We start from the raw sequence: 25,325 nt of genomic DNA, 5'->3' as shown, positions 1-25,325 counted from the left end.
TGTAAATGATTCGTACAAATAAATTTCGTGTACCTACAGTACACCGTGCGTGCGTATGCAGTTTATTATTTAGTATTGGCTTTACGGATGTAAACGGTTCGTTAACTTTGGTTAAATGTGGGCGATGATTGCCTCCGTCGGACGATGTACAAAAATATCTAGTAATACGACGCATCGTCATCTTTTTTTCTGAAAACATGAGAGTACGAAAAATTGCAATAAATGTCGCATATTATTATGGTTTACGCAATTTTTTTATAAAAACTCGAAATGATGAACGTATGTATTAAATATGTGCAAAAAATAATTTTGTTTTCAATTACACCTCGCAAATTATTACAGTTTTCGAGTCCGCGTGTGCATCAAGGGTTGAAATTGCAGTTTTATGACTTCACTTACTACGGGGGACGTTCATAAATTTTGTAACTCGTAAGGGGTCCAAGGCTCCAATGATATCGTGCATGTGACACATTTTAGAGGGGGAAGGGGGTAAGGGGGTCTAGAAAATCTCGATTTTTGCCATAATTATTGAACATCCCCTTATACATAGGTGCCTTAACCAACTGACATGTCGGTGCATGCCATTCTGCGGTTGAAAAGGTTTAAAAAGCAGATTCATATAGACAGATTAGTAGTAAACTCGTGGGTGGAAATTGCAGGCAGGAGATTTATATGCAGTGCAGAGAACCACAACAATGCAGCGTCAGAGTCAGTAGTGCAGTAGTGGTTGGTATCATACTTGATGATTATGAATGAATTGCATCGACACACCTCTGATTGCTCACCCAAGGATGCAGCCAACAAGGCATTGTAAATTTCAAACGCTAAAAAATCTTGGTTTTGCTTCAATTTCATTTCGTCCACGAGAAGAAGGAGGAGGAAGACTTTGCTTTGAGGAGGAATTAACTTTCTTATTCGAAAACACATCATTTATTCGCTCAAACAAAGTCCAAGGGTCTCAGTTGGATTGAAACTCTCGAGTGGCCAACATCTTCAGAGTGACCACCACCACGGCTGAAAAATGAAGATATCGAAAGGTTCCTTAGCCATTTTGGTAAGTTACGTCGAGTGGGTGAAGTTTATGAAAATTTTTCAGAAGGAGAAAGTTATTGGAAACTTTACATGGAAAAAGTGAAATTTTGAGGATAAAATTTTGATTTTTGGGCCAGATGGTGGCAGCATGTCTTATCAGCCCTTCGACTGCTCTGCCAGATTTTCTGGCCCCGTTCAGATCCATGCTGGGGAAGAAACACCAGCCCCAAGGGGCCGGATCGTCCCCCAGTCCGTACAGTAAACCACTCTCTTCACCCAAAGATCCCAGTGCTAGTCATGTCAATAAACATTTTGGAGGGCCAGGAGGTCCAGGGCCCCAAGGTGGTCCGGAGGATGATGATCCCTTCAACTCGAATTTAGGGTTTGGAAGGCCCCCATCGCCAAATAGTGACTATGGCGGTGGTGGTGGTGGACCACGTCCATATTCTCCTTCGTCAGGTGCCCCTTATTCTTCGGGGGGTCGACCAGGAGGTCAATTTGGGGGCCGACCTGGAAGACCGATTTCTGGCGCGAGTCGTCCAGTAAGACAACAACCAGGTAAGAAATACGGCATGAATTTTTCGTCACAGTCATAATTTTACATTTACCTTGGGATTTTATGAATTGTTCGTTACCTGTTTGAATTTACTATGGATTTTTGTAGGGTCCGGATATCGACCAAGTTTTGGCGGTGGACCGCCATCATCGTCATCCTCGTTCGGTGGGAGACCTTCATCCTCCTACGGATCGTCACCATTTGGCGGTAGCAGTGGTGGTCCTCCTTCGTCCTCTTCACACCGAGATCATCATCCCCATCCCCAAGGACCTCCAAGCTCGAGTGGTGGTGGTGGTTCTGACTCAGGTTACAAATATCAAGACGACGGCGAGAGCGGTGGACCACCAAGCGGTCCCAGCTCCTATGACGACGATGGTCCTCCTTCCAGTTCTCCGTATGGCCGACCTGGTCCTGGTGGACCGTCCCCATTCTCTTCTTCGCCGCAAGGCCCACCCTCCTCGTCACCTTATCGAGGCGGTGGTCCCGGTGGTCGTCGTCCTTCTTATCCTCCATTCTCCAGCTCTTCCGATGACGATAGCGGACCCCCACGCGGCGAAGATGGCCCACAAGGACCAGGATTCTCCGGTTTCGGATCTTTCCCCGGAAGTAATGATGACGAAGACTCTCCTCCCCCTCCACGTGGTGGACCACGAGGACCACCACGTGGCGGCGGAAGTAGCGCACCACCCTCCTTCGGTCCCTTCGGACCAAGCGATGACGAATCATCGTCCAGTGGTCCTCCAGCTTATCAACCGTCTCGACCATCCTTCGAAGGCTCTCCTTCGTCCGGATTCCGACAAGGAGGAGGAGGACCCCCACCACAAGGGCAAGATGACGGACCAACCCAATTCTTCGCTTCGTCTCCAGGAGGCTCCGAATATCCGGAACAATACCAAGAAGCTCCACGTGGAACGAGGAATCCTCAAATCATTTCGTCAAACGATGTGAACAAATATCCTGCACAAATTGAAGACGACGACCAAGGAGGACAAGGAGGATTTGGAAGTGGCAGTTATTCCAGTGGACCTCCACCCTTCCGCAGTGGTGGTGGACCCTCAAATGGGCCATGGAATGGACAGAACAGCCCAGGAAGTGGACCATTCGGTGGTGGTGACGATGGTCAAAGCAGTACGCCCTCCTACAAGCCAAGACGTCCCTCATCGCCATCATCTTTCGGAGGGGGACGACAATTTGGTTCAGGATCTTCTTACCCACGACCACGACCAGTCTCTCCTCTCGGTGGAGGTGGATATCATCAACAAGCCTCGACAGACAGTGTGCAGTATGGCAAACCGATGATGATGTCGGCCTCCTCCTCACTCGAGGTCCAACAACCACGTGTTAAAATCCCGAGGAGACAGAGAAAACGGTACTCCGCCAAAATTTCGGGACCACCTCCACAAAGTCAAATGGTTGAACCGGCCGTTGGGCAGAGAATAGTTCCCCTTGTGTCCCAAAAAGATCCAAACTTTCAAGCGTCCTCGCTCAACCCAGTTTCAGCCCCTTTCGAACCTGACACCGTAAGAAAGAGAATTAATTTCCCCTAATTTGAAAGGGGTCGGGAAAATACTTTATTAAAATACAGTATTTTGAGTTCCGTTCTTCCCAGGATTTTGATTTCCGGGGCTGTTACACCCACAAAAAAAGAATCTATGTGCGGAGAAAACAAGTCTTGCAAAAATACAGGTTTTGTGAAGAAGTCAACTTTTTATCGATGTCAAAATATTTAGTAAAAATCGTGAAAATAATGTATTTTGACAGCGATAAAAAGTTAATTTTTTCGCAAAACCTCTGTTTTCGTACGACTGCTGTCTTCTCCATGCATATTTCGTCTTTTTGTGGGTGTGACAGCCCTAGAAATGCAAACTCCGGATAGGACGGGCTCAAAATATTGTATTTTTACAAAGTATTTGATCAGCTCTCCTGAGTAATTTCGTATATGTAATCGTAACACCCAAATAATTTGGCAGGCTGCGTCCGGCGGTCACGAGCACGGCGGGGGTCACGAAGGTCTGAGCCATAACGGAGATCGAATCCTGTACCATGTCGGTGGACACAAAGGACCCCACTCGTACAGATTTGGCTACGACACCGGAAAAGGGTACGTGCTTACAAAAACTTTGACTTATTCACAAAAATTATTGCATCCACAACAAATTTGAAAACAAAGATCGAAAGTGATTGTTTTTTATCAGAAGAAAAAATTAACTGACCACATCATCATCTTGATCTATGTATCATCATCATCCTGCTTTGTTTAACGATCCATCCACATTTTTCACGCATCAGTGGCACTAAAAATGAAAACTTTTATTTTTTCAAAAAATGCGCACTTTCTCACTTTCGTGCGCATTTATTAATTTTCTTTTTAGAAGAAATGTGTATACTTGGACGCCATTAATTAAAAGATGTGTTTGTTAATTAATAAAAAATTGGTGCAAGGTCAAAACGTGGGGTCGGAAAAATATTTGCAAACCGTCTTCTTAGCACATTTTATATCTAGTTTTTTAAAATTGTTAAGATACACGTGATGATGACTTGACAAGACTTATTTTTTTGCACTATTGCAAATTAGGGTGGAACGTCTGTCTGCAATTCTTAATTATTTATATTTGCATGCATCATGATACCTGACATAAAGTAACTTTTAATCTCGTTGAGAGTTGAGCCATTTGTCAATTTGTCTCATTTTCATGTGGGTTTTCGCCACTTGAAAGTAAAACGATAGAGTTTTTGGTGAATATTTAAACTTCAGAATTTGTTACAAATTTTCGTTTCATTTTCTAAAATGTGAAATTGAAACTGAAAAATTGGTATTTTTATTTTAATTCATAGGTACAACCGACTATTTCGTTTCGAAGAGAAGGATGGCAAGGGTTACGTGAAAGGTAAAGTTTTTCAGAAATTTCCCATTTGCAAATCCTGTATTTAAATATTTAATTGATTATTTAGGAAAGTACGGATTTTACGATAAGCACGGAAAACTTCAAGTCATCAATTACGAGGCACACCCAAAACACGGTTTTCACGCCGAACGGGCCCAATCCCACCACTAATTCTCGTCGGCTTATGAAATTTAACTACTAATTTTTATGTAAACGTTGTAAATACAACTACAAAATCATAGGCACATTTTTTTACGAGTATGAATGACGACTGCCTTTAAAAACTAAACTTGTTACGCAATTTGTTGTTAAAATGGGAACATTTCATTGTTTTCATTGTTTCTTAATGTAGGGTCTTGTTGTTTTTGTTTAAAATAATTATTTTTGTATTTTATGCAAACTAGTTAATTCAAATGTTAATAAAGAAATATTTGAAGAATTTGGGGATAAGAATTAATAAACCATCTTGTTAATTGGTACGTTTTGTTTTTGAAATTTTGAAATGTTATGTCTCAAAATTTTAGGATTAGGGCTTATCTTCGCCAAGTACTAACGGTAAGTTGGTCGCAGAATTTAAAAAAAAATCCTGTGTGAAGCCTTCATTGAGACCCTCATGACCCTTCTAAATTTCTGCCTGATCACCCTACGTACGAAATTGGTATGAAAAAGATAAAAAAATCTTACCAATTTTATAGCCTTCATGTCGTCTCAAATTCCTGTCCATAACTCCAATATTTTTTGCTCCTTCCTTCTCAATGAAAGGTTATTGAGTGCGTCATGTTTTTCACCGACTCTTTTCTGTGACAGTTTTGTCCGTCCGTCCATCTGTGGGCAGGATATCTCAAGAACGCCTGAGCCTAATCAAACGCCGTTTTCGCCATTGCACTTGTAATTTTTAGTTCTCTATCGAGTTCAAAAATGGGATAAATCGGACCACCTCCCACAGCGCGAGGAGTCTGGTCCAAAATTAAATTTAACCTTAATTTTTATATGGGGTGTCATTCTAAAAACAATTTCACAATGAAATCAACGCCAATATTTTCAACTAATTTTTTCTACCTCTGACCAATCCATGACCGTGAGGACGAGGTCAAAGGTCAAAAGCAAATAATTTTCATGCGGGGTCTCATTTTGAAAGAATTTCACGAAGAAATCAACGCCGTCAATATTTCGACTTCTGACCAACCCATGACCTTGAGGACGAGGTCAAAGGTCAAAAATTACATAATTTTCATATAGTATCTTTTACATTTTACTGTATGACGCCACTTTTTTATGTTCATTTGAGACGGACGTTTATTATTTATGATTATGTGATTAACTACTCGCATCGACCCACATGAACTTTCTCAACGCATTACATACATAAATCTACCCCTATTTTTAGTCTGCAGTTTTGCCCAAACTTTGCCCTACCCTAACCAGGAAGTTATGTAATTGCACTTAATTGCATCGTCTCAAAACTAAGGAAAACTGGAGACACAAATTGTGTCACAAAATTAAGGTAAATTTTAAGGAAAACTGATACAAAATCGATGTGAAAACAAACTTTGGCTAGAACAAAGTGCATACAAATGCATTGTAATTAGTACTAAATGTCAGCTATCTTGGAATTATGATATTATTATCTTGAACTATGGACTATGGATGACGGGATGGCTTGGTTCATCAAGTCAATAAATAGATGTCAAACTTTCAGAGGTACCCAGTTTTATTTTGGGTCTCGAACACCGCTGTAATTCTGAAAATCAAAACTTTTTTAAAAAAATTGCAAGATGCTTGGCCAAGCATGGATTTGGGCAGTAGTAACAGGAGCTCTTATCTATTTCCTACTTTTCCATAAATCACGAACGAATCGTTTACTGGGCAAGTTTCCCATGGTGGAACAACACGTCCCAGTTTTAGGAATTATACCATTTTTTCTTAAATGCCCGAGAACTGGTAAGAAAGAGTTAGTGTGGAGGAGTAATTGTATGCATTATTTAGTCCGAGTTAGGCCTTATCGTCATCGAACCGATCTACCCGATTGTTTTGCATCAAATTTTACTGAATCATACAAAATGCATGTCATTAAACATAAAAATCTTGTAGTGTTACCTACAAAGGTCCCCCCATGAAAATTATTTTCTTGGCCGTAATGAAATGCACTGGGAATTTCAACTGTGGCAGTAGATTTCGGTTTGCTTATTCTTGCCTTAGACGGATATACATGGCGAATACATAAGGCCTTACCTGGGAAAAATATGTTTATTAAATATTCCTAGAACTATTGCGGATTATGAGTTCGTGGAGCGAGTTGTCTTCCGTGGTCAAGCTGTGGTCACCGTTCGGCTCGGTTTTGCTGATTTTAGAGGCTAAAGATGCAAAGGTAATGCCAAAACCTGTATTTTCAATAGTTTTACGTTCTATTTCCCTTATAAATAGTTAAAAATTGGAATTGTTAAATTTTTAAAATTTCAGAAATTACTCAACTCCAAAACAAACATTTCAAAAGGAAAGGACTACAACTGGGTGCGACCCTGGCTGGGTGAGGGACTTCTCTTGAGCACTGGTAAATTAATACTATACGATCTACTGCCTGTTTTTAGCCCGAGTCAGGGCTTATGTACCCGTCTCGTCTATCTGTCCGTCTGTCTGTCTGTCTTGCGATAACTGTCGTAAAACTAATCCGATTGACTTGAAATTTTGCACACATATAGTATGGGTAAAATGAGGAGTTAAGTTCGAAGATGGGTGAAATCGGCCAAGTGGTTAACCCGTGGGGATCATATAGGTGGGTGTGGTATTACGCACCAAAAATTCAAAATTGTGGTAGAAAGCTGAAATTTGGTACAAAGGTTGCTAATGGGTCCTACTTGAAGAATATGAACTGAAATTGGAAACAATTTTGTCTGGAGGGACCCTATTGCATGACCCATACAGATTTTTCAAAATCAACCAATTAAACTGAAATTTTGCATAGAAGTTGCTAGTGGCTCCTAAAGGAAGAATACAAAGTGAAATTGGCTAAAATTTGTACGAGGAGTGACCCTATGGGGTAACCCACACCGATTTTCAGAAATTGTCTTAAAACGATGAGATTCTGTACAATGATACTTCATGGCGTCTCATGAAAGAATATGAAATTAAAAGTGAACAAAGTGGAACCAGAAGAGTGACCCTAACCGGTGACCCATACTGATTTTTATATGTTGCTATTTTCAGCTGAAATTTGGTATGGAGGTATTTAAAAATTGTGTGCCAAATATAATACAAAATATTTTACAAACAATTGGTAGTCCGTGCAATTCGGACACAAATTTAGAAGATGACTGTGCCCCTGGCTCGGGCTATATCAAGTCTGCACTGTAGTTTATTTAATATGCAGATATTTAAAATTTCCAATTTTAGATAAGTACATTATTAACAAAAATTTTCGAAATTTTCAAAAACAGTAGATATTTAGGAAAGAAAGACTAAAACAAATTATTATCAGGGCCCCACTGGTGGATGGGTATTGAATTTGAATTATTATGTCTCATCTCAACTTTCATTTCTTCCATGTATTCAAATGGTGATTTTGATACCTGCTTATCGTCGTGTGTTTTTCACAAAATTAAGATTTTATTGAATCTAAAAATAGATAATTTTTAGGTTTACACTATTACGAGTTAATTCTGTTTCAAATTAAAACAGGTGAAAAATGGGAAAACCGTCGCAAAATGTTAAATCCGACCTTCCACTTTAAAATCTTGGAAGATTTCATGCACGTATTTAACAAAGAGTCGCAAAAAATGGTGGACATTTTAAGAAAAGAATCACAATCTGGGAATACCGTCGATATCCATAATTTCGTGACGCGATGTGCCTTAGATATTATTTGCGTGACGGCAATGGGGACCTCCAGCAATGCACAAGATTTTCCTGACGGCGATTACACTAAAGCGATCAACGAGTAAGGATGTCAAAATTGAAAAAAACCTTTGTTTTGCATAAATTTGGAATGGTTAAAAACTCGTAAATTTTCTAGCTATCGACGCCTCACGAAAGATCGTTCTTTACGACCTTGGCTTCGGTTTGAAACCACGTGGAAACTTTCCTCCTTGTACCAAAGACAGCAAGAGAGCCTTAAAATGTTGCATGGTTTCACTACACAGGTAATTGCGAAAAGAAAGGCTACATTTTTAAGGGAAAAGGAACAGGCCGCAAGGGAGGACCAGTTTGGGGAGGAAAATGATACCGAAATGATTTATTTTAAAAGTAAGGATCAAAACATGATCTAAAATTTGTGAAAAAAAACTATGAATTTATTTATAAATATTTTGCTTTTCGAAGATATTTATTTTAAAAATGAGGATCCAAACTTTTGTGAAAAATTAACAATTTAGTCACGAATTTATTTATATTTCGCACTGCAGGTAAGAAACGCTTAGCATTTCTGGATCTGCTCCTCCAAGTCCAGGTCGAAAAAGGGGAGAAAGAATTGAGCGATGTCGACATTCGCCAAGAAACTGACACCTTTATGCTTGGAGGTGATTAATAATATTTAACTGCGGAATTAATAATTAATAAATATTTTAATCATGTTAAGAACATGACACGACTTCGTCCAGCTCTAGCTTTACGCTGTTCGTGTTGGGATCTTATCCACAATTTCAGGTCTCTTCTCACGATAAAAATATTGTCGAAAAGTAATTTTGCAATAATGCAAAAATGTATGTATGTGTGAACACAGGAAAAAGTTCATGAAGAACTGGACTCGATTTTCGGCAATGATAAGCATCGCCCCGTCACATCGGAAGATTTAAACAGGATGAAATATTTGGAGATGGTGATTAAAGAATCGCTTCGCCTCTATCCGCCCGTCCCATTCATTCAGCGCACCTTATCGACGGATATTCCTCTCGGTCAGATAAAAATTGCAAGAATTTAGCAAATTATTGGAAAAAAAGCTACCTTGCAAAAATTCTGCAAATGATCATTAATTTGTTTTCTGCACAGATGATGGTCGAATACTGCCGAAGGGTGCGACGGTGGGCATTTTCATTTACAAGATTCACAAAGACGCAGATGTGTTTAAGAATCCGGAGGAATTTAGGCCGGAGCGTTTCCTCCCCGGGTTGGAATCATACGATGCGTTGGAATACATCCCTTTCTCTGCGGGTACATATTTACATACAAATATCGGTATTAATTTGCGGATAAAATGCATATTAGAGTCCCCACCATCTGTCCATGTTGTATAAATCCCTCCTTCTCCTATCCTACAAAATGTCCCCAGATGTCCCCACAGCATTCGCAGACACTGATTAGCAAATAAACTTTGAACAGGGCAGAGGAATTGTATCGGACAGAAGTTCGCCATGATGGAGGAGAAAGTCATTCTTTCCACGGTCCTACGAAACTTCAAAGTGAAAGTTATGATGCCTCTGGAAGACTTGAAATTGCTCTCAGAAATCACATTACGATCCGACAATGGGCTTCCGGTACAGTTAATGGAGAGATAAATAGGAACAAAATTAGAATAAATTCGAAAATATAAATATAACATACAAATATATATAAATATACTAAAATTTTATAGAAAAAAATTGCAATTTACAGATTATGAATAAATGTTGTCTTTTATTGTGCAAATATTTTTTCGACGAAATATTTATATGTAACTAGATTTGTCGAAATTACTTGTCAAATCATAATTTGTAACTAATTTATGTAACTAATTTATGTAACTAATTTATGTAACTAATTGTTTTAGTTGTGTACGCTCAGTTTTCAAACACGGCGTAACACCATATCAAGTTAATTGCATTAGAATTGTGCGAATTGTGCAAATTGTGCCAATAAATATGCAAATTCTTAAGTATATACATTACAAGAAATATAACCACTTGAATAAAACTTTGACATTATGCAATAAATAAAAATATTTTCACTTTCAAAGGAAAAGTGAAAGCGAATCCAATGGTGAAAGCATAATTTGCATGAAATTGTGACGCTGACTCACTTACAAGGCTTGCAAGAGACAAAGGTGGTTGGAGTAGCGGGGAAAGTGTCGCTCTCGTGCTTTTGTATTCTCATTCCATGTTTTTGTTGAAATTTCCTACTTAATTTTAATTATATTGTTAATTAGTACTAAATAATTATTTCTTACTACAATGTAGTACTCAAATTAATGTTCAAATTTTTAATTCATTCATCAGTTACGTTAGCAATTAGAAGTTAAGAAACAACGTCGTGGTCCAATTCTTCGTAAAGGTAAGTTTACAAATACTAACGTGTAAGATAAATAACATAACAAGTAATTTAGAATATTTCGTACTAAACTAACTACTTATCAAGATCACACATTTCTTATAAAAATAACTGAAATGGGCGAATGGTTAAATTAATAACAAATCAATTCGAGTGGCTTAACTTTCAAGCTAAAGATAATAGAAATTGTGTCAAAATGCAACGTCGCCTCAACAAAAAACTGTCCGACAACTTACGACATCGCGACCGTAGTGGTGGTGGTGGACACAAGAAAGATAAGCCACATCGAAACAAGGAAAGGACTGCTTCTCCTCCAACGGGCAGTGAAACCGCGCTTCCTCCTCCACCCCCAAGGAAAAGGGACACAGAATATGATCAAGTTGACGAAGATGAAGATGATAACGACGCCGGGGATGATAATGCTTCTTTAATGACAAATAGCATGACGTACCCTCGATCCCCTGACCTTTTGCCGCTCGACGACCGAGAATTTGAACAAGAATTTGGTCAAGAACTGTTGGACAAGGTGTTCCACGATGCAGACCGAGGGAGTCAGCATGACCTGCCGCAACGAAATTCCAAGTCGAGGGGAGGGGTCGAAGTACAATTTCTGAATGAAAGGATGGCAGCATTTCTTCCCGGAATGGACAGCAGTGATTCTCAATTAAGAAAAGAGGACGACCAGGTTCCGAGGAGCAGGGCTTCTTCTCGAGGGTCAAGTTTGTCGACAAGGGCGAAAAATTCTGGTACCGTGTCGCCATCAAAGTCCAGACGCATTTCTCCTTCGAGAAGTGCAGCTGTGAGTAAAGGGTTCATCGTGAGTGAGATTAATGATGAGGAGGAGCCACCAGCTGGGGGATGGAGCCAAGGTCAGACCTATTATTACGAGGCAGCCGCACCCGGCGCATCAAAGGGGAAGCAGAACGTTTATGAAATTGAGGAGGAAGAGGAGGAAATAATTGCTCCAGGTGAGTTTGAATTTCAGACTTTCAATCGAATTTAAATGAGGACAATTAATATTAATGTAATTTTTATTTTTTATTGTAGGCAGTAAAACTAAAAGCAATGACAACTTCAACTATCCTTCTCCTGAGCAGGACGAGGAGGATGACGAGTACGAAGATGAAGACGTTGGACCTTTCCCACCACCAGTGCAAAGATCGAAATCTTCGTTATACTCGAAAAAACAAACATCGTCGAAACGAATTTCTAACAACAATAGAAGAAGGGAGAGTAGCGACTCGTTACGTAACACGAGTATGGCCTCCTTGCTGGGCGACTCTTCCAGGACGAGGTTGGGCCGGTCAGCATCATTCGATCGAGGCGGTGGTTCTGCTTCAAGTCTTCGTTCAACTTCACGGGATAGTTTTGGGAGGAGAGCGGCATCTCGAAAATTTAATGAGGACCTTATCGGCGCCGAGTCTGCACTTCAGAACGATATCGAGGTTGGATATCAACGTTCTTCCCCACGACTTGGTGGAGGTGGACGATCATCCGGGTCACGTCGTTCCTTCTCCCGAGAAGTTACCGCACTTCCGATCGAAATTCCAGACTCGGTCACGGACGAGGCCACCTTTCGTCGTTATCTTTCTGTAAGACGTGGGGCTCATATTGAAACCCGACTGCACATAGAATTTGAAGACTTTGCCAATAAGGTGTGACCTCCTTCGGTTTGAACACAATTACTTACTCGAGTTTTATTTAATTCATAGCAAAACTCTTACGAATCGGTAGGAGCCGGAGGACCCAGTCGCGTCCCTCCATCGATGGCTGTAAATAAGGCTTCGGCAGCCAGCGCAAGAGCTGAAGCCAATAGAAAATCGTCCTGTTTATGTTTTGCAATCGTCTCACTCGCACTTTTATCCGCATCAGCGTCACAACTCAGATATGTCGTGGCGTATTCTAAAGCACATGCTTATCCTGCTCTCAATTACTTTCTTATATGTGTCTCCATCCTTATCGAAGTAATTTTATTGTATAATTTGCTACCACATTGTTTTGTTAATATTTATTATTTATTGTTCCTTTCAGATCGTGGCTGGAGTCGGTTACGTAATTATTTCAAGAATGCCAGCGACAGATACTCGTGTCGATAATGTCGTTGGGGTTTTAATAGCTGGACTTTTTGTAGTAGCAATTAATAACGTTATAATCTCCGCGTTTGCATTCGATGACCATGTCTGCGAAGTTTTAGCTAAAAAAACAGGAATGCTTGATGTAATAGACCAATCGCCGAAACAAAATATTATGCAAACCGATTTAAGCAATAAATAGAATGTAAAATTGAAGCAAAATTTGAGTGATCTTGGAAAGTAGTCCAGTTTTTAGCGTTATTATAATTTGAAGTTTCTACTCTAGTTAAATATTTATATAATATGTATGTAATTCTGCGTATTAATTACCATAATGACTAATTAATTATATATTTTTGTTAATTGTCTACGCAGTTCCTTGCTGAAGGATGTCGAAGGGCTTTTACTACAATGGCCAAGCCGTTCGACCAATTGGAGTCGGTTTTGGTGTTCCGAGGAGTCAATCAAGTAACGCAATTACGACTGGTAGACAGAATTTGATAAAGGATTCTTCCATGGAACAATCCAAGTCCACATCCAAGACGACGGACGACCTGAAAAATGGGACCGATCCTGCCGCCGATGAATCCGTGTGGGGGGATGACGACGACATGGACCAGTTGTTGTTTCGGGCTACTCAGGTAATATTTAGGAAAAGTGCAGTCATTCAGATATGCAAATGACAGATGTGGGCAAAACACTTTGTCAAAATACAGTATTTTGAGCTCCGTTCTTCTCAGGGTTTGGATTTTCAGGGCTTTTTTTTACACCCACAAAAAGACTAAAATCTACGTGGAGAATACAACAGTCACACGAAAATACAGGTTTTGTGAAGAAATCAGCTTTTTAGTCATAATACATTGTTTTCACGATTTTTTTAAAAGTATTTTGACAACGATAAAATGTTAATTTCTTCACAAAACCAATATTTGCGTAAGACTTGCATTTTCCATTTAGATTATCATCTTTTTGTGGGTGTAACAGCCCTGGGAATCCAAACTCAGGGAAGAATGGAGCTAAAAAAAACGGTATTTTTACAAATTATGTATGTATTTTGCTCACCCCCTGGCTAATGAATGAAAATATGATATGTTTTTTTGTTTGTTTAGCAAGCAGAAATGTCTGAATTGCACGGTGGTGGTGATTCTAGTGGCGTCTTTGCTGGAAGAAATAATGGACCTAGTCCTCCCCAGAATCAAAACCGCAACAACAACAATAATAAAACTCCAGATATGCTGATCCCGATGATGAGTTTGGAACAGAGAAGGGAGCAATTGCTGTTCGATGTTGTTGCGGACACTCCGGCACAAACGAATAACGTATTACGTCAAGAAAAAGCGGATTTGAAAGCAAACGAAGAAACGGCCGAGACAAATGAAAAAATCAAAGCTTTGCTGGCAGAGGTTGAAAATATTAAATTAGAGAATTACAAGTTAAAAGGCGAAGTGTCCACGTTGCGAAGGACGAACGACAAATTGAAGGATGAACAACGGATCGATTTTCAATCAAGGTATAAAAATGCACAATTAACTAAATTGCATTTATCTACTTTTTGAATTGAGTTTCCTAATGATGTTCTATATTCTTTACTGGCACAGATTAGCTGTCCGTTGCGGTGGTGCCAAACCTTTGGAAGGAGACAAAGCAATAATTGCTAAACTGGAAAACGAAATACTCATTTTGCAGCAAGAAGCAATCAAGAAGAATTGGAACTTTGCAGACAAACGTAAAAGCAATGAGACCAGCGTGAATAATGTGACTTCTACTTCTGCTCCTCCTTTCGAACCATCTCCTCCTTCCATCTATTCTATTGACGACGTAGAAATGATAAACGTAATTGAAGCTTCCGAACCTCAACGGGGAGCTCGTGCTATACCAAATTCAAAGAAAAGTTCACCTTGGGCAAGGAATGGAACAAGGACGATGTCACCAAAGACAATGGCACCACCAGTGGCAAAGTTGCTAAGAACAGACTCGCCAAAAGCTATGTAATCAGTCAATTTATTAACGAAAATTTAGTAGCTACCTGAATTTAAATTTGGAACGTTTGCCTTTGTTTCTCCAGTTCTAGAGCGCCGCCCGCCGCAACAAGCACAACGTTTGTTCAGACTGATGAGTCTTTCTCTGTGCCTCCCCCTCTTCCTCAGTCAACCATCGCACCCCCACAACGCATCTGCAGAGACGAGCTGGACTGGTGCTCACAATCGGTTACCACACGAGAGAAAATATTTGAAAAGATGGACAAAATTGTGGACCTGGAGTTTCAACTGATGCAGCCTTGTTTGAAGTATGTCACGCAAATAGCGCCCCGAAACATTATGAAAAAGCAAATAAAGCGCTGCGAAATCAAGTATGCCTTCCCGTCCGTTGTTGACATAATGTTTCAATGGGGATTAGAGGAGAAGAGGCGAAAAGAGAGAATTGAGACAGGAATTAAAGGTATTATTAAACCCTTTTGGCGAAAAAAAATTAATCAGAACAAAATCCCATTTGACGAAAAAAAATTCACCTATTCTACTGGATTTTTAGCATAAGGTTTCTAAAGTATCTAAAGTACAACCTGGCGAAAAATGGCAAATTTGGGGAAAATGGCAATTGAGTATCTTAAATCATAACGATAGTACCACCAAAATTTGCATATTTATTTTAATTTTAAAGTATTTGACATGAATAAATGCGTGAACTTATATATTTTGCCAAATCTGCTTTTAGGAGTTTTACATTTTCGCTAAATGTGACAATAATTTCGTTATCCGGTACTTTCAGGATAATTTATTTACCAGTTTGGCGAAGATTTATTTCCACCAAAGCATATGTCAATCAATTAGTGTTATGCCACCCATTCAATTATTTGAAAATGCCAAATGTTTTATTTCTCGTAGAACCCTTGCCACCCATTCTTCCCTCAAAATTCGGTACGGGACCACAATATTTTGACATCAAGAATGCAATTTCTATCCGTTTCAAGTACGGAGGAACGTGGGGCGCACTGGGAGAAGTTCGTGACTGGTTGCAAAAACTGTTTAAAAGTATGGAAGGTCAAGCTCGCTTTCGCCTTTATGAGTTCAATACACTAATGAATTTTTGGAGGCTGATTTTCTGGGCTAATCAATTATGGAGGGGTGTCCTTATCGAGGAGGAGGAGACAGAACTAGTCCTAAAGAACAGACAGCAATGGGTTAAAGAGTTGAGAGGATGGACCGGTCTGGTTCTAAAGTGTGATTGGAGGGACTATTTTTCAGAGGTATGTAATTTATCTAACGTTATAAATAACGTGAAATGTGGAAATAAATAATTTTAAAATATCCGACTTTTTATATAGACGCTGGAAATAGAGCTTAGAAAGTTGACACTTGGAATTTTAGAAAGCATTGTGCTTTCCGGGTACTTCGAACAGACTGCGAATAGGTAAAAATACGTTTTTTGCCACACTTTATTTATTTTATGTGAAATTTCACTTTTCTAAATATATTTTTTTGTTATTAGATACGAAATTCTGTATCGTATAATGAAGGACGTCTTAGGTCACGAATGGTTTCGAAGTACGTTAAATGTGCAGCGCATTGTACGAATTACAACGTGGTCCATCTCCGATTTGTGCATTGTGCGATACCTGTGCTTCAAGCGTAATGAGGGTAAGCTGATAATTATTTGTAATTATATTAGCAATCTTACCAAATTTGTTATCCAATCCACAGCGAATACCTGCCTGGCAAGAATGATTGGAGAAAGTGTGCTGAAATCGTGCCAAGAAGCATCTAATAATCCGACCGATATTGCTCGCCTATTCATCGACTTGGCGTTTCTTTTGGAAACACTGATGCGGGACAAGGTGACGCCTTATCATCAGAGCAAGTATGCGAGGCAGGAACTTGGTGAAGACGACGTTTCAAAGAAGGCCATAACTCCTCAACCTTCAAACCCAAAACCTGAACTTTCAAACCTAAGAACTGAAGACATGGAGGTGGATGATTCAGTACCTTCAAGTCAATTTGCGTGTCCAGTCAAGTACAATGTCACACCAAGCGTCGAAGTGCCCGCGGTGGATGATACAGATTTGCTAAAGTCTTGTCTCTCATGTTGGCTGGATCCTACCAAGTATGAAGATCCATACGGGAGGGATAAGCTATGTCAGTGTAGGAAGGCTTTGATGGGGTCAGCAATTACCGTTCTGAGGATGGTTTTTGATGCTTGGCGTAAGAAAATACGAAAAATTAACTGTTTAAAAATGCCGGTGAAGTAATTGGTATATTTCATAGTCGCTAGACACCTGGAATATACAAGAAATTTGGAAACTCGTTTAATTCGGGAGCAAGAAGAACTGGATCGCTTGGAATATATAAAGTCATCCCTTTCAGGCAGAGAAACCCCTCCAATTTCCTGTCAAGAAGATTCCGATGCTTCCATGTCAAAAGAGAAGGGGGGAACGGACCGGTTAAACTTTCTCAGGACGAAGAAAGCCTACATTGAAGGGATGATGGAGGATATGGAAAACTTTATGAACGAGAAGTTAACTTACCACCGGCAAGAATGGAATCTAAATGACTGCATTCAATCTAAAAAGTTATTACCGAGCACAGATTCGCTCCCGTCGTATATCGTGGAAATGCAAAAGATACCTGACGTGTTTGACCTGGCTTTAGCAAAAGGTCTCCTCATTATGGACTTTCTTCGAACGAGGAGTGACAACTTGGCTGCTGCCCTTGGTACTGATGCGTATAAGACGTTTCTCAGACTGATCCCGGCCCTCAAGTTGTACATGTTTCAAATTAACTTGACCAAGAATGACCGTAAGTTATGCGAATAGAATACAACTCAAATTATTGAAATGTATCTGACCAAACTAACTTTTTTTTAGGTGAGTTAATAATGGGCATGAGTACAGAATGCGAAGAAGAACACGTGGGTTCCGCCTCCGTTTCGTTCGCTCTTTCGCAAGAACAAAAAGCAGCTATGAATTATCAACCAGCATCGGTAACAAATCCGCACGTAGCATACCCAATTCCACTCTCGCAACTCGTCGAATCTGACCCCGTTGGATGGGACGCGACCAAGATAAAAGGACAAGATGCAGTTAAACAACCCCGGTCTCAACCAATGGCGGAAGAAGAGTCGGAATTCCTTGCCGACGGATTTCTTGGTCATGAAGATTTCTTAGACGACGAGTTCATCCCACTTCCAAACCGTTAACGTTACTAACTTTTATGTACCTGAAGCGCATAGCTGATGGAACTAATTAGCGTAATTTGTATGTACAATATCTAATTTTATTGTATATTTGAAAATTTTATATTTGACTGTCCGTATGAAAAGGTAGCGCTGTGCCAAACAGGCAAAATTGGGTTTATTATTGATTCGTAGACTGGGTAAATTAATAAATTTGTGACAGAGCTACCTTTTCATATGCGCAGGGACGGATATCAACTCTATGTGATACGACAACCATGTGTTTTTTTACCTTTTTTACCGCAGCATTAAACGTTAACTATTACTATTAATTACTAAGATTTTGTATATACACTAGTTATTATTCCACTCTGTAAGTCATGATGCGAGTAGCGTGAAGACAAAGAGTATGCATTCTCATTGTTGTAGTCAGCATTGTTCAGGTGGCAGGGTGAGTACTGTTTGGATTTCAACAATGCTTACATGCAAACGTATATAAATTGTGGGGTGACTTTTCCGTTCATCAGAGCTGCCTTTCATCATGGAATAAATGCTTGTTAACATATCGAACGCTTATTCACTTCAGTAGTGATTTTGTTTAAACTTTGCTAATACGATGCAACATCTGCATTTCATGACAATTTCACATTATTTAAACTAGAACTGACCGAACAAGTTCAGACTACTACTTGTTCTAGTCCAGTTCTTCTCTCGTTATAAATCGTGATGATCTCTTGTCTCACTTTCCCTCCAATTTCTCTCCTCATTAACGTTGAACCCATCACAAAAATCGTCAAAATCAATACATTTTTAATCATTTCTCGGCTCTGGAAATTTATTTCAAAATTCTGGACGACAAATTTGTAGTCAGTAAGTTGATTGATAGAATGGCGTGAAGTTTTTATGCCAGTTTCGATGAGTTTCAATGTTTCTGACTGAAGCAAAATCTGGAGTGTATATATTTTTACAAAAATTTGCAACGACCTGTCCTACAAATTTGTAATTCAGAATTTTGAAATAAATTCATAGAGCCGAGAAATCATTACAAATGCGCTGATTAGTCATCGAGCCCCACGTCAATTAAATTCAGACGCGTTATAAATGACTCCTAGAAAACGACACCTTCTACACTTTCCTCCCAACCATCGAGTTGCTCTAATTACACACAACTTATTGGATAAAAAGATAAATTGTGTATCTCCATCCAACGACATGTGACCCACTCCTCCCTCCCCACAAAAACGTCGTCATGTTCTCGAACAAATGGTCCACGTCCAGTCCACCACCACATTCCCGACTAACTAACTAACCAACCAACAAAAATTAAGGTAGGGCTTGGACCCAACACAAAATTTGGAGAGCTTGTTTCATTCCTCGTTAAGAAGAAGGAAGAACAAACCCAGGAATAAATTTCCGGACTGGTTTTTCTTTCTTTCTGCTGTTGGTTTATTAAGAAAAATGTGATGTTGTCCTTGTCAGCTAACTGACTTATTAACCAGCTCCGTCCGTTGGGTTAAGATGGATGGGACAGAGGACAGGGCGACATGACATCGTGTACATTTTGTAGCCAAGATCCAACTCGGGGTGACCATTTAATAAGGAGGCGAACGTCCACTTTTTACCTGCACCCTGCACCACCAATGATTAGATTTAAGTAGACAAGACCTTGTTAAACTCTGCCTTTGTTTTGTCTCTCACTACTTAATGTCCAATTGTCCAGGAATTTATTCGAATGCAGTGGTGGTGACTGTCCCAACCCAGCGAGTTTTTAGAGACCTGTACCTCTACCCATACTTTTTCTTCCCTTGTTATTTATTTTTATGGGAAATGTTCACATTTTTCTGGTAAAACTCGGTTCTAAATTTTATACCTTGTCTCAAATTCGTGAGTTGGGTTGGTTCTCGAGAAAAGAAATGTGGTGAGAAATAAAATAAAGGGAAATTACGTAACAGTTTTGTATGCAACATGGCATTTTTTTCAGAGGGGTGGTTTGGTTTTTGAGGAATTTTTAAGTCCGAAAGTTTGAAATTTTTTGGAGGAAAATTGAAACGGCAAACTTTATAATTTTGACAGTTTTTCAAAAAATGTGGTGAAAAATAAAATAAATTGAAATAAAATGAAATAAAATGAAATTATGAAACAATTTTTAAGTCCGGAAGTTTCTAAATTTTTTTGAGGAAAATTGAAACGACAAACTTTTCAATTTCGTTAGTTTCCTCTTTGTCGCCTGAGCAGAATTTTTAATTACTTGCTCTCTTCTTTAATCCCCTTTTATTACATCGGACCATGAATGAGGAGTCTGGAAGTCTGCCACCTTTTCATTTTATCGCAACAAGTAATAAAAAAAGCTGTTATAATATGATTACGAAATGCAGGCCCAACAAGAACAACTGGATCAAACAAGAATAGCTTTTCTTCACGTAGGCATATATTTTTTCACTAAATAAATTGTAACCGGAAGTCGAGTACTTATCGTCTGAGTGCAATTTATGTGCAAACTTACATAACCGACCCGCATTGCTTTACTTACTTTGTAGTCCAGCAGAAGGTTTTACTTACTTTTTTTCACCGGTCATTAATTACATTACAATGTCTACATTTTTATAATGTAGGTAACACATCATTGTCGTCTGGTCGTTGTTGTTGTCGTCGTCGTCGTTATAATTACCTAATCGAAATAATGAGGGCGGAAGGAAGTTGCTGCATTTGCTTTGCATGGTCTAAAAATGCAGACAGATATATTTAGATAATTTATAACGGTTAATTATACAAATGTGCATATTACAGTTAGATCAAGTTGACGACACTTTACTTGTGCAAAAAAAATGGCTAAATTTTTGCCAACCTGTCAATCAATAGTGATCTTAAATGTCGTCCTTACATTTGGATCAGGTCATTGCGACCCCATGTCATGAAATGAATGTTTGATGAATGCTGTCAACTTGTCACAACAAGCGAAGGTTAATTTATGATCGTACATATTTGCATTTGCATAGTGTGGGGAACGAATTGGTGCAATTTCAACTCATACATAGGCTAATAATAATTACGATAATTGTAATATAACAGAGTTAAGCCGGTTTCGATACGATCTTATCGAGCCAGATCGCTTTTTTCGCCTGTCTTGCCAGTCACTTTATCCCCTAATTAAATCACATTTAAATAATTGGACAAGGATATCGTATTATCGTATTTTACAAGTATGCAACATTAAACATGCTACTTTATGAGCATGTCTACATCTGCACAGACACAACAAGAAAGCGTTGACCATCCCAGTGTCAAGTGACGAAGTTGACTTTTTTGGTGTGGAAAGTGTTGAATTTATTGGATTTGGAGTCTCAAATTCCCGACGAGTGGAGAAGATGAGAATTTTGCTAATTTTTTTCGAGGGACCAGTTTCTAAATAATCTTAATTGATGAATGGGTAGAATATATGGAATTTTGATTAATTTTGAAGTATTTAATTTATTGATTTGGAGTCTCAAATTTCCGAGTGAAGGAAGAAAATGTGAATTTTGCAATTTTTTTATGGATTTGTTCTTTGAAAGACCTGTTTTCTAAATAAAAATCTTAATTGATAAAAATGTATCGATGTTTGATTAATTCTTCGGTAATAAAAATAAACCCGTTTGAATTTCACTCTCCTCCCGATAAAAATCTAAAACTGTTCGATTTATTTTATTTCGAGTCTCAAATTTCCGACGATGGATACAAAGTTTGCCAATTTTACGGTTTTGTTTTCTCGAGCGACCACTTTTCTAAATAAAAATCCTAATTGATGCCTTCCCAGTAAAAACGTATCGATATTTGATTAATTTATCTAAACTCGTTTGAATTTCACTCTTCTCCCGATAAAAATCTTATCTGCAACAATTAGATTCACTTTATTATCTTCGCACCTTGAGCTGCAGCCACTTTTTTCAGACTGAATCGATACCCATCGAAAAAAGTGCTCTTCAGAATTTTTATTTCATTCAGATTTTGAGATGGATTATTATCAAAGTGAGGAATGGATCAAGTGCAAGTGGGTTCACTCACTTATTGTATCCATTTAAATGCATAAATCATCGCTATTTTGCCATTTAACTCTGGTGTGATGAGGCAGATGAGACCTTATCTTTTTCCACATGGAGAGAGGAACTACTCGTCCACATTATTTAACACGGTGAAGAAGAACAAGAAGGAAAGATAAGACGGGAGATTAGCATCATCAGACGAGAAGGCGACAGACAAGTAGTGGTGTTGTTTTGTGAGGAGGATGCGGTTTTCAGGTAGTTGTGTAGAAGATGTTGCATCAATGAAAAGAAAAGATAATGAACATTAACAGATTTAAATTAATTAATTGTTATTCTGACTGCGTGCAAGAGATTCATTCATAAAAGCGACGATGCTGCTGATGCAAGTGTTCATTTCATTCATGAAAATTTATTTAGTTACAAATGCGCAGGAGTAAATGGGAAAAGTAAAGTAATTGAAATTGGGCAAAATTTGAGCAATTTCAACTCCGATTGGAAAAGCGTAGAATTTATATTGTTTAATCGAACGTAAATATCAGATCAGGTAAATGGTTGGCTCAAGTTGGCTGAAGTTAAAAATCAGAATTATATGATTTTTGCATAAAATTTACATAAAATTTTAGTATTTTTCATAAAATATGAAACTATTTAATACTTTGAAAATATATATTTTTTTAATTGTGATCGAGTCCGGTTAAAGATTAAGAATTACAAAATATGAGTAATTTCAACGCCAATTTTATAATTGTATTGTAATTTATATATCGTTCTAAACAAATGTAGATGCATGCTATTAGCTCCGTATGAAAATTGGTTAAATTTTTGCACCTTTTCATACATTTGATTGAAGCTATTTAACCCTTCCAAAAAAAATAATTCTTTTACTCGCGTCATTCCATGCATTGGACTCGATCTTTTTTGAGCAGAATGATAAACTGCTCGTCTCACCTCGAAGGAAAAGTCTCTCCTTTTACGGGACAATTGCCCAATTACCAATAATCATCGAGCAACCAAATTAAATTACACTTGATTATTGCATACGCACACACGGGTCAACTACCAAAAAACGCAACCACTAATAACTAACTAGGATCGTGTAGATTCTTCTGTGGTTTGGTTTGGTTGGTAGGGCATCACCCACACCAAAACCACAATAGATAATATCCAAGATGGACCATTAGTATCACATCTTGCGACCAAATAAGAGAAAAAAAGTGGATCAGATCAGATCTGTATCGCTAAAAAGATGAAGAAAATGATAGCACGGTTAGAAGAATTGTTCAATAGGTTTGACCCGTTACTTCCAGGCCAGTGTTTCGTTTCTGGTGGGTTTGCTAGATTTCTTGCAGTGCAAAGTTAGAAATGCAAGAAATGCGAGGTGCAAGAAAATGAGAGAAAGTGCAAGAAATATGCCATCTAGCCACGTGCCACATGAAAAATATGGCGACAGGAAGTAGTTTCTTGCATTTCTTGCAAAATAGCTGCAAAAAACACTTTCTTGCCGTTATTTCTTGAGATGCAAAGTACGAAACGAAAGAAATGCCAGGTGCAAGAAATTGCAAGAAATATGTAGCCACGCGATGTATAAAGTATGGGCGTAGTTTCTTGCGCCTTGCATTTCTTGCAGGTCAAAATACCTGCAAGAAACCACTTTCTACCCGTTATTTCTTGCAAGTGGTTACTTCTTACACCCGAAACACTGGTTACTTCTTCTGGAGGATTTTTTTCTTCTGCGACGCCCACCACACCAAAAACTTGTGTCCATAAAATAAGGACCCCTCTCTGCTTTCTATATCCTTGAGAAAAGTTGAATTTGTTGAGGAAGTTGAGACGAATTAGAATTAAGCAACCCCAGAATTACGCAGTAAATATTTAAGGAAATGCCTAATTTAGTTCGAACGTATGAATTGGAATCAATATCCGCCCCCTCCGACAAGAAGAATGTTCTCCTTAAATAATAATATTACAATCCGCCCCCAGCCCCAAGTTCCCTCAAGGAAGGAAGCAACCAACAACTGTTAACCAAGTAATAAAATAAATTAGAATAATGCCCACAAAAACGGGTGGAAAGGTGTGAGTATGACTTAAGTAACGAGACTCACATAGGAGTACGAGGTCATTAATTATTAATTACTAATTTCCTCCCACTCAGAGCAACTTAAAAAACGCTAAGGGAAAGAAAAGGTGCGATTAAATTGATTCTGGAAAAAGATCAACTTCACTTTAAGGGATCGAAATGAATTTAATATTTTAGAATTTCATAATATTGAAGGAATAAGAAAATACTTACATGAAACCGGAATTTTATTAAATATTTGATTCACTGTTTTTGGAGTGAGTATCACGCCGTGTGGGAAGTGGTGAATTTTCATACATATTTTTCCGATGGAAATGTGGAAATGTAGAAAATTCGGAAATGTGTAATCCTAAATTTTTTTTATACATGTGATTTCACCTATTTTATAAATTTATTTGGAATTTCATACGAGTCTCACACTTGTATGTAATAAAACCGAAATTTCATCGAATATTTGATTCATGTGTTCTATGAGTGACTATCACGCTGATTGTGAATTGATGAATTTTTGTATATATTTTTCAATGATTTAGGTAAACGGGACGACGATCTTTAATGCAAATATGCTTTACGCATGTATCGATTTCACCCAAGACAAATTTAGTCCATGGCATTCGGAATATTATGTATGAAACGCACACGAGGAGTTTACTAAAATTTTGGATTTAATAGTTTTTGAGCGAGTATCACGCCGTGTAGAAATTTATTAATTGTCGTATATATTTTTTAATGAGTCAGATATAATGGGGCTGCACAATTAATGAAGGAAAAATATTTTGTACATGTGGACATCGATTTCGCACAATTTATAAATATTTTAGAATTTCATAAAATGCAAGTAATAAATGGGATGAGGTTTTTATGAAAATCCGATTTAATATTTTTCAATTTGGTATCAGGCCGCTTGATAATTTATGGACTTTTGTACATATTTTTTCTGAGTTAGGTGTTCTTCCTGCAATGCTCAATTAATTAATAGGAATATATTTTAAATATGTATCAATTTCAATCAAAATATTTTTAGAATTTCATAACCTCTAATGAATAAATGAAACTAGAATTTTATCAAAATTTTAGTAATATTCATTTTTTTAGTATCACGCCGTATGTGAATTGATAAATTTTCGTATAAATTTTTAATGAGATGGATAAACTCCTCGCGAGAAAATAATGCAAAACATATTTTGTACATATGTACATGGATTTCATTCAATTTATACTTTTAATATTTTAAAATTTCATAACATGCAAGGAATTTTTGTAAATGAGACGAGGAATTTAGTT

At 38.3% G+C, this 25,325-nt stretch overlaps 4 protein-coding genes across 7 annotated transcripts; all 4 read left to right on the top strand.

Moving 5' to 3' along the window:
* Positions 1–888: 888 nt before the first annotated feature.
* Positions 889–4,912, top strand: LOC110853176 (basic salivary proline-rich protein 2). Its single transcript, XM_035854535.1, has 6 exons — positions 889–1,054; positions 1,170–1,590; positions 1,697–3,108; positions 3,559–3,689; positions 4,424–4,476; positions 4,541–4,912. Exons 1-6 carry the CDS (start codon positions 1,022–1,024, stop codon positions 4,642–4,644), a joined length of 2,154 nt encoding a protein of 717 aa, XP_035710428.1. The 5' UTR covers positions 889–1,021; the 3' UTR covers positions 4,645–4,912.
* Positions 4,913–6,751: 1,839 nt separating this feature from the next.
* Positions 6,752–9,959, top strand: LOC110853175 (cytochrome P450 4C1). The gene is made up of 9 exons (XM_022101420.1): positions 6,752–6,841; positions 6,934–7,024; positions 8,149–8,407; positions 8,483–8,712; positions 8,871–8,984; positions 9,044–9,111; positions 9,188–9,359; positions 9,454–9,615; positions 9,784–9,959. Exons 1-9 carry the CDS (start codon positions 6,752–6,754, stop codon positions 9,957–9,959), a joined length of 1,362 nt encoding a protein of 453 aa, XP_021957112.1.
* A 545-nt stretch (positions 9,960–10,504) lies between these two features.
* LOC110853174 lies at positions 10,505–18,515 on the top strand. 3 transcript variants are annotated; one of them, XR_004835417.1, is made up of 12 exons: positions 10,505–10,710; positions 13,155–13,420; positions 13,889–14,289; positions 14,378–14,767; positions 14,845–15,218; positions 15,662–16,023; positions 16,102–16,187; positions 16,266–16,414; positions 16,478–16,975; positions 17,039–17,569; positions 17,638–18,027; positions 18,191–18,515. XR_004835417.1 is itself a non-coding variant. In XM_022101419.2 (11 exons), exons 2-11 carry the CDS (start codon positions 13,169–13,171, stop codon positions 17,967–17,969), a joined length of 3,375 nt encoding a protein of 1,124 aa, XP_021957111.1. In that variant the 5' UTR covers positions 10,505–10,710; positions 13,155–13,168; the 3' UTR covers positions 17,970–18,510. The 3 variants fall into 3 exon arrangements, 2 of the variants coding, with proteins under 2 accessions (XP_021957111.1, XP_035710324.1); XM_022101419.2 differs by having other exon boundaries at positions 17,638–18,510; XM_035854431.1 differs by lacking the exons at positions 10,505–10,710; positions 13,155–13,420 and having other exon boundaries at positions 14,115–14,289; positions 14,383–14,767; positions 17,638–18,510.
* LOC118436399 lies at positions 10,718–13,135 on the top strand. Of its 2 annotated transcripts, XM_035854432.1 has the most exons (4): positions 10,718–11,675; positions 11,755–12,299; positions 12,420–12,671; positions 12,739–13,135. In XM_035854432.1, the coding sequence occupies exons 1-4, from the start codon at positions 10,832–10,834 to the stop codon at positions 12,979–12,981; spliced, it is 1,884 nt and encodes a 627-aa protein (XP_035710325.1). In that variant the 5' UTR covers positions 10,718–10,831; the 3' UTR covers positions 12,982–13,135. The 2 variants fall into 2 exon arrangements, with proteins under 2 accessions (XP_035710325.1, XP_035710326.1); XM_035854433.1 differs by lacking the exon at positions 12,739–13,135 and having other exon boundaries at positions 11,755–12,362; positions 12,442–12,610.
* Positions 18,516–25,325: the final 6,810 nt, after the last annotated feature.

The sequence above is a fragment of the Folsomia candida genome, unplaced genomic scaffold (assembly GCF_002217175.1).
Source record: "Folsomia candida strain VU population unplaced genomic scaffold, ASM221717v1 Fcan01_Sc008, whole genome shotgun sequence".
In the NCBI taxonomy this organism is placed as follows: Eukaryota; Metazoa; Arthropoda; class Collembola; order Entomobryomorpha; family Isotomidae; genus Folsomia; species Folsomia candida.
This window is presented reverse-complemented; position numbering and strand designations above follow the sequence as displayed.

Bases quoted from the DNA above. Each gene is read 5' to 3' on its own strand.
- LOC110853176 (XM_035854535.1), top strand. From the start codon at position 1,022: ATGAAGATATCGAAAGGTTCCTTAGCCATTTTG. The intron at 3,109-3,558 runs GTAAGAAAGAGA...ATAATTTGGCAG, and splicing joins CCCCTTTCGAACCTGACACC to GCTGCGTCCGGCGGTCACGA. The intron at 3,690-4,423 runs GTACGTGCTTAC...TTTAATTCATAG, and splicing joins GGCTACGACACCGGAAAAGG to GTACAACCGACTATTTCGTT.
- LOC110853175 (XM_022101420.1), top strand. From the start codon at position 6,752: ATGAGTTCGTGGAGCGAGTTGTCTTCCGTGGTCAAGCTGTGGTCACCG. The intron at 6,842-6,933 runs GTAATGCCAAAA...TTAAAATTTCAG, and splicing joins TAGAGGCTAAAGATGCAAAG to AAATTACTCAACTCCAAAAC. The intron at 8,985-9,043 runs GTGATTAATAAT...AATCATGTTAAG, and splicing joins TGACACCTTTATGCTTGGAG to AACATGACACGACTTCGTCC.
- LOC118436399 (XM_035854432.1), top strand. From the start codon at position 10,832: ATGGTTAAATTAATAACAAATCAATTCGAGTGGCTTAACTTTCAAGCT. The intron at 11,676-11,754 runs GTGAGTTTGAAT...TTTTTATTGTAG, and splicing joins GGAGGAAATAATTGCTCCAG to GCAGTAAAACTAAAAGCAAT. The intron at 12,672-12,738 runs GTAATTTTATTG...TGTTCCTTTCAG, and splicing joins GTGTCTCCATCCTTATCGAA to ATCGTGGCTGGAGTCGGTTA.
- LOC110853174 (XM_022101419.2), top strand. From the start codon at position 13,169: ATGTCGAAGGGCTTTTACTACAATGGCCAAGCCGTTCGACCAATTGGA. The intron at 15,219-15,661 runs GTATTATTAAAC...TATTTCTCGTAG, and splicing joins AATTGAGACAGGAATTAAAG to AACCCTTGCCACCCATTCTT. The intron at 16,024-16,101 runs GTATGTAATTTA...CTTTTTATATAG, and splicing joins GGAGGGACTATTTTTCAGAG to ACGCTGGAAATAGAGCTTAG.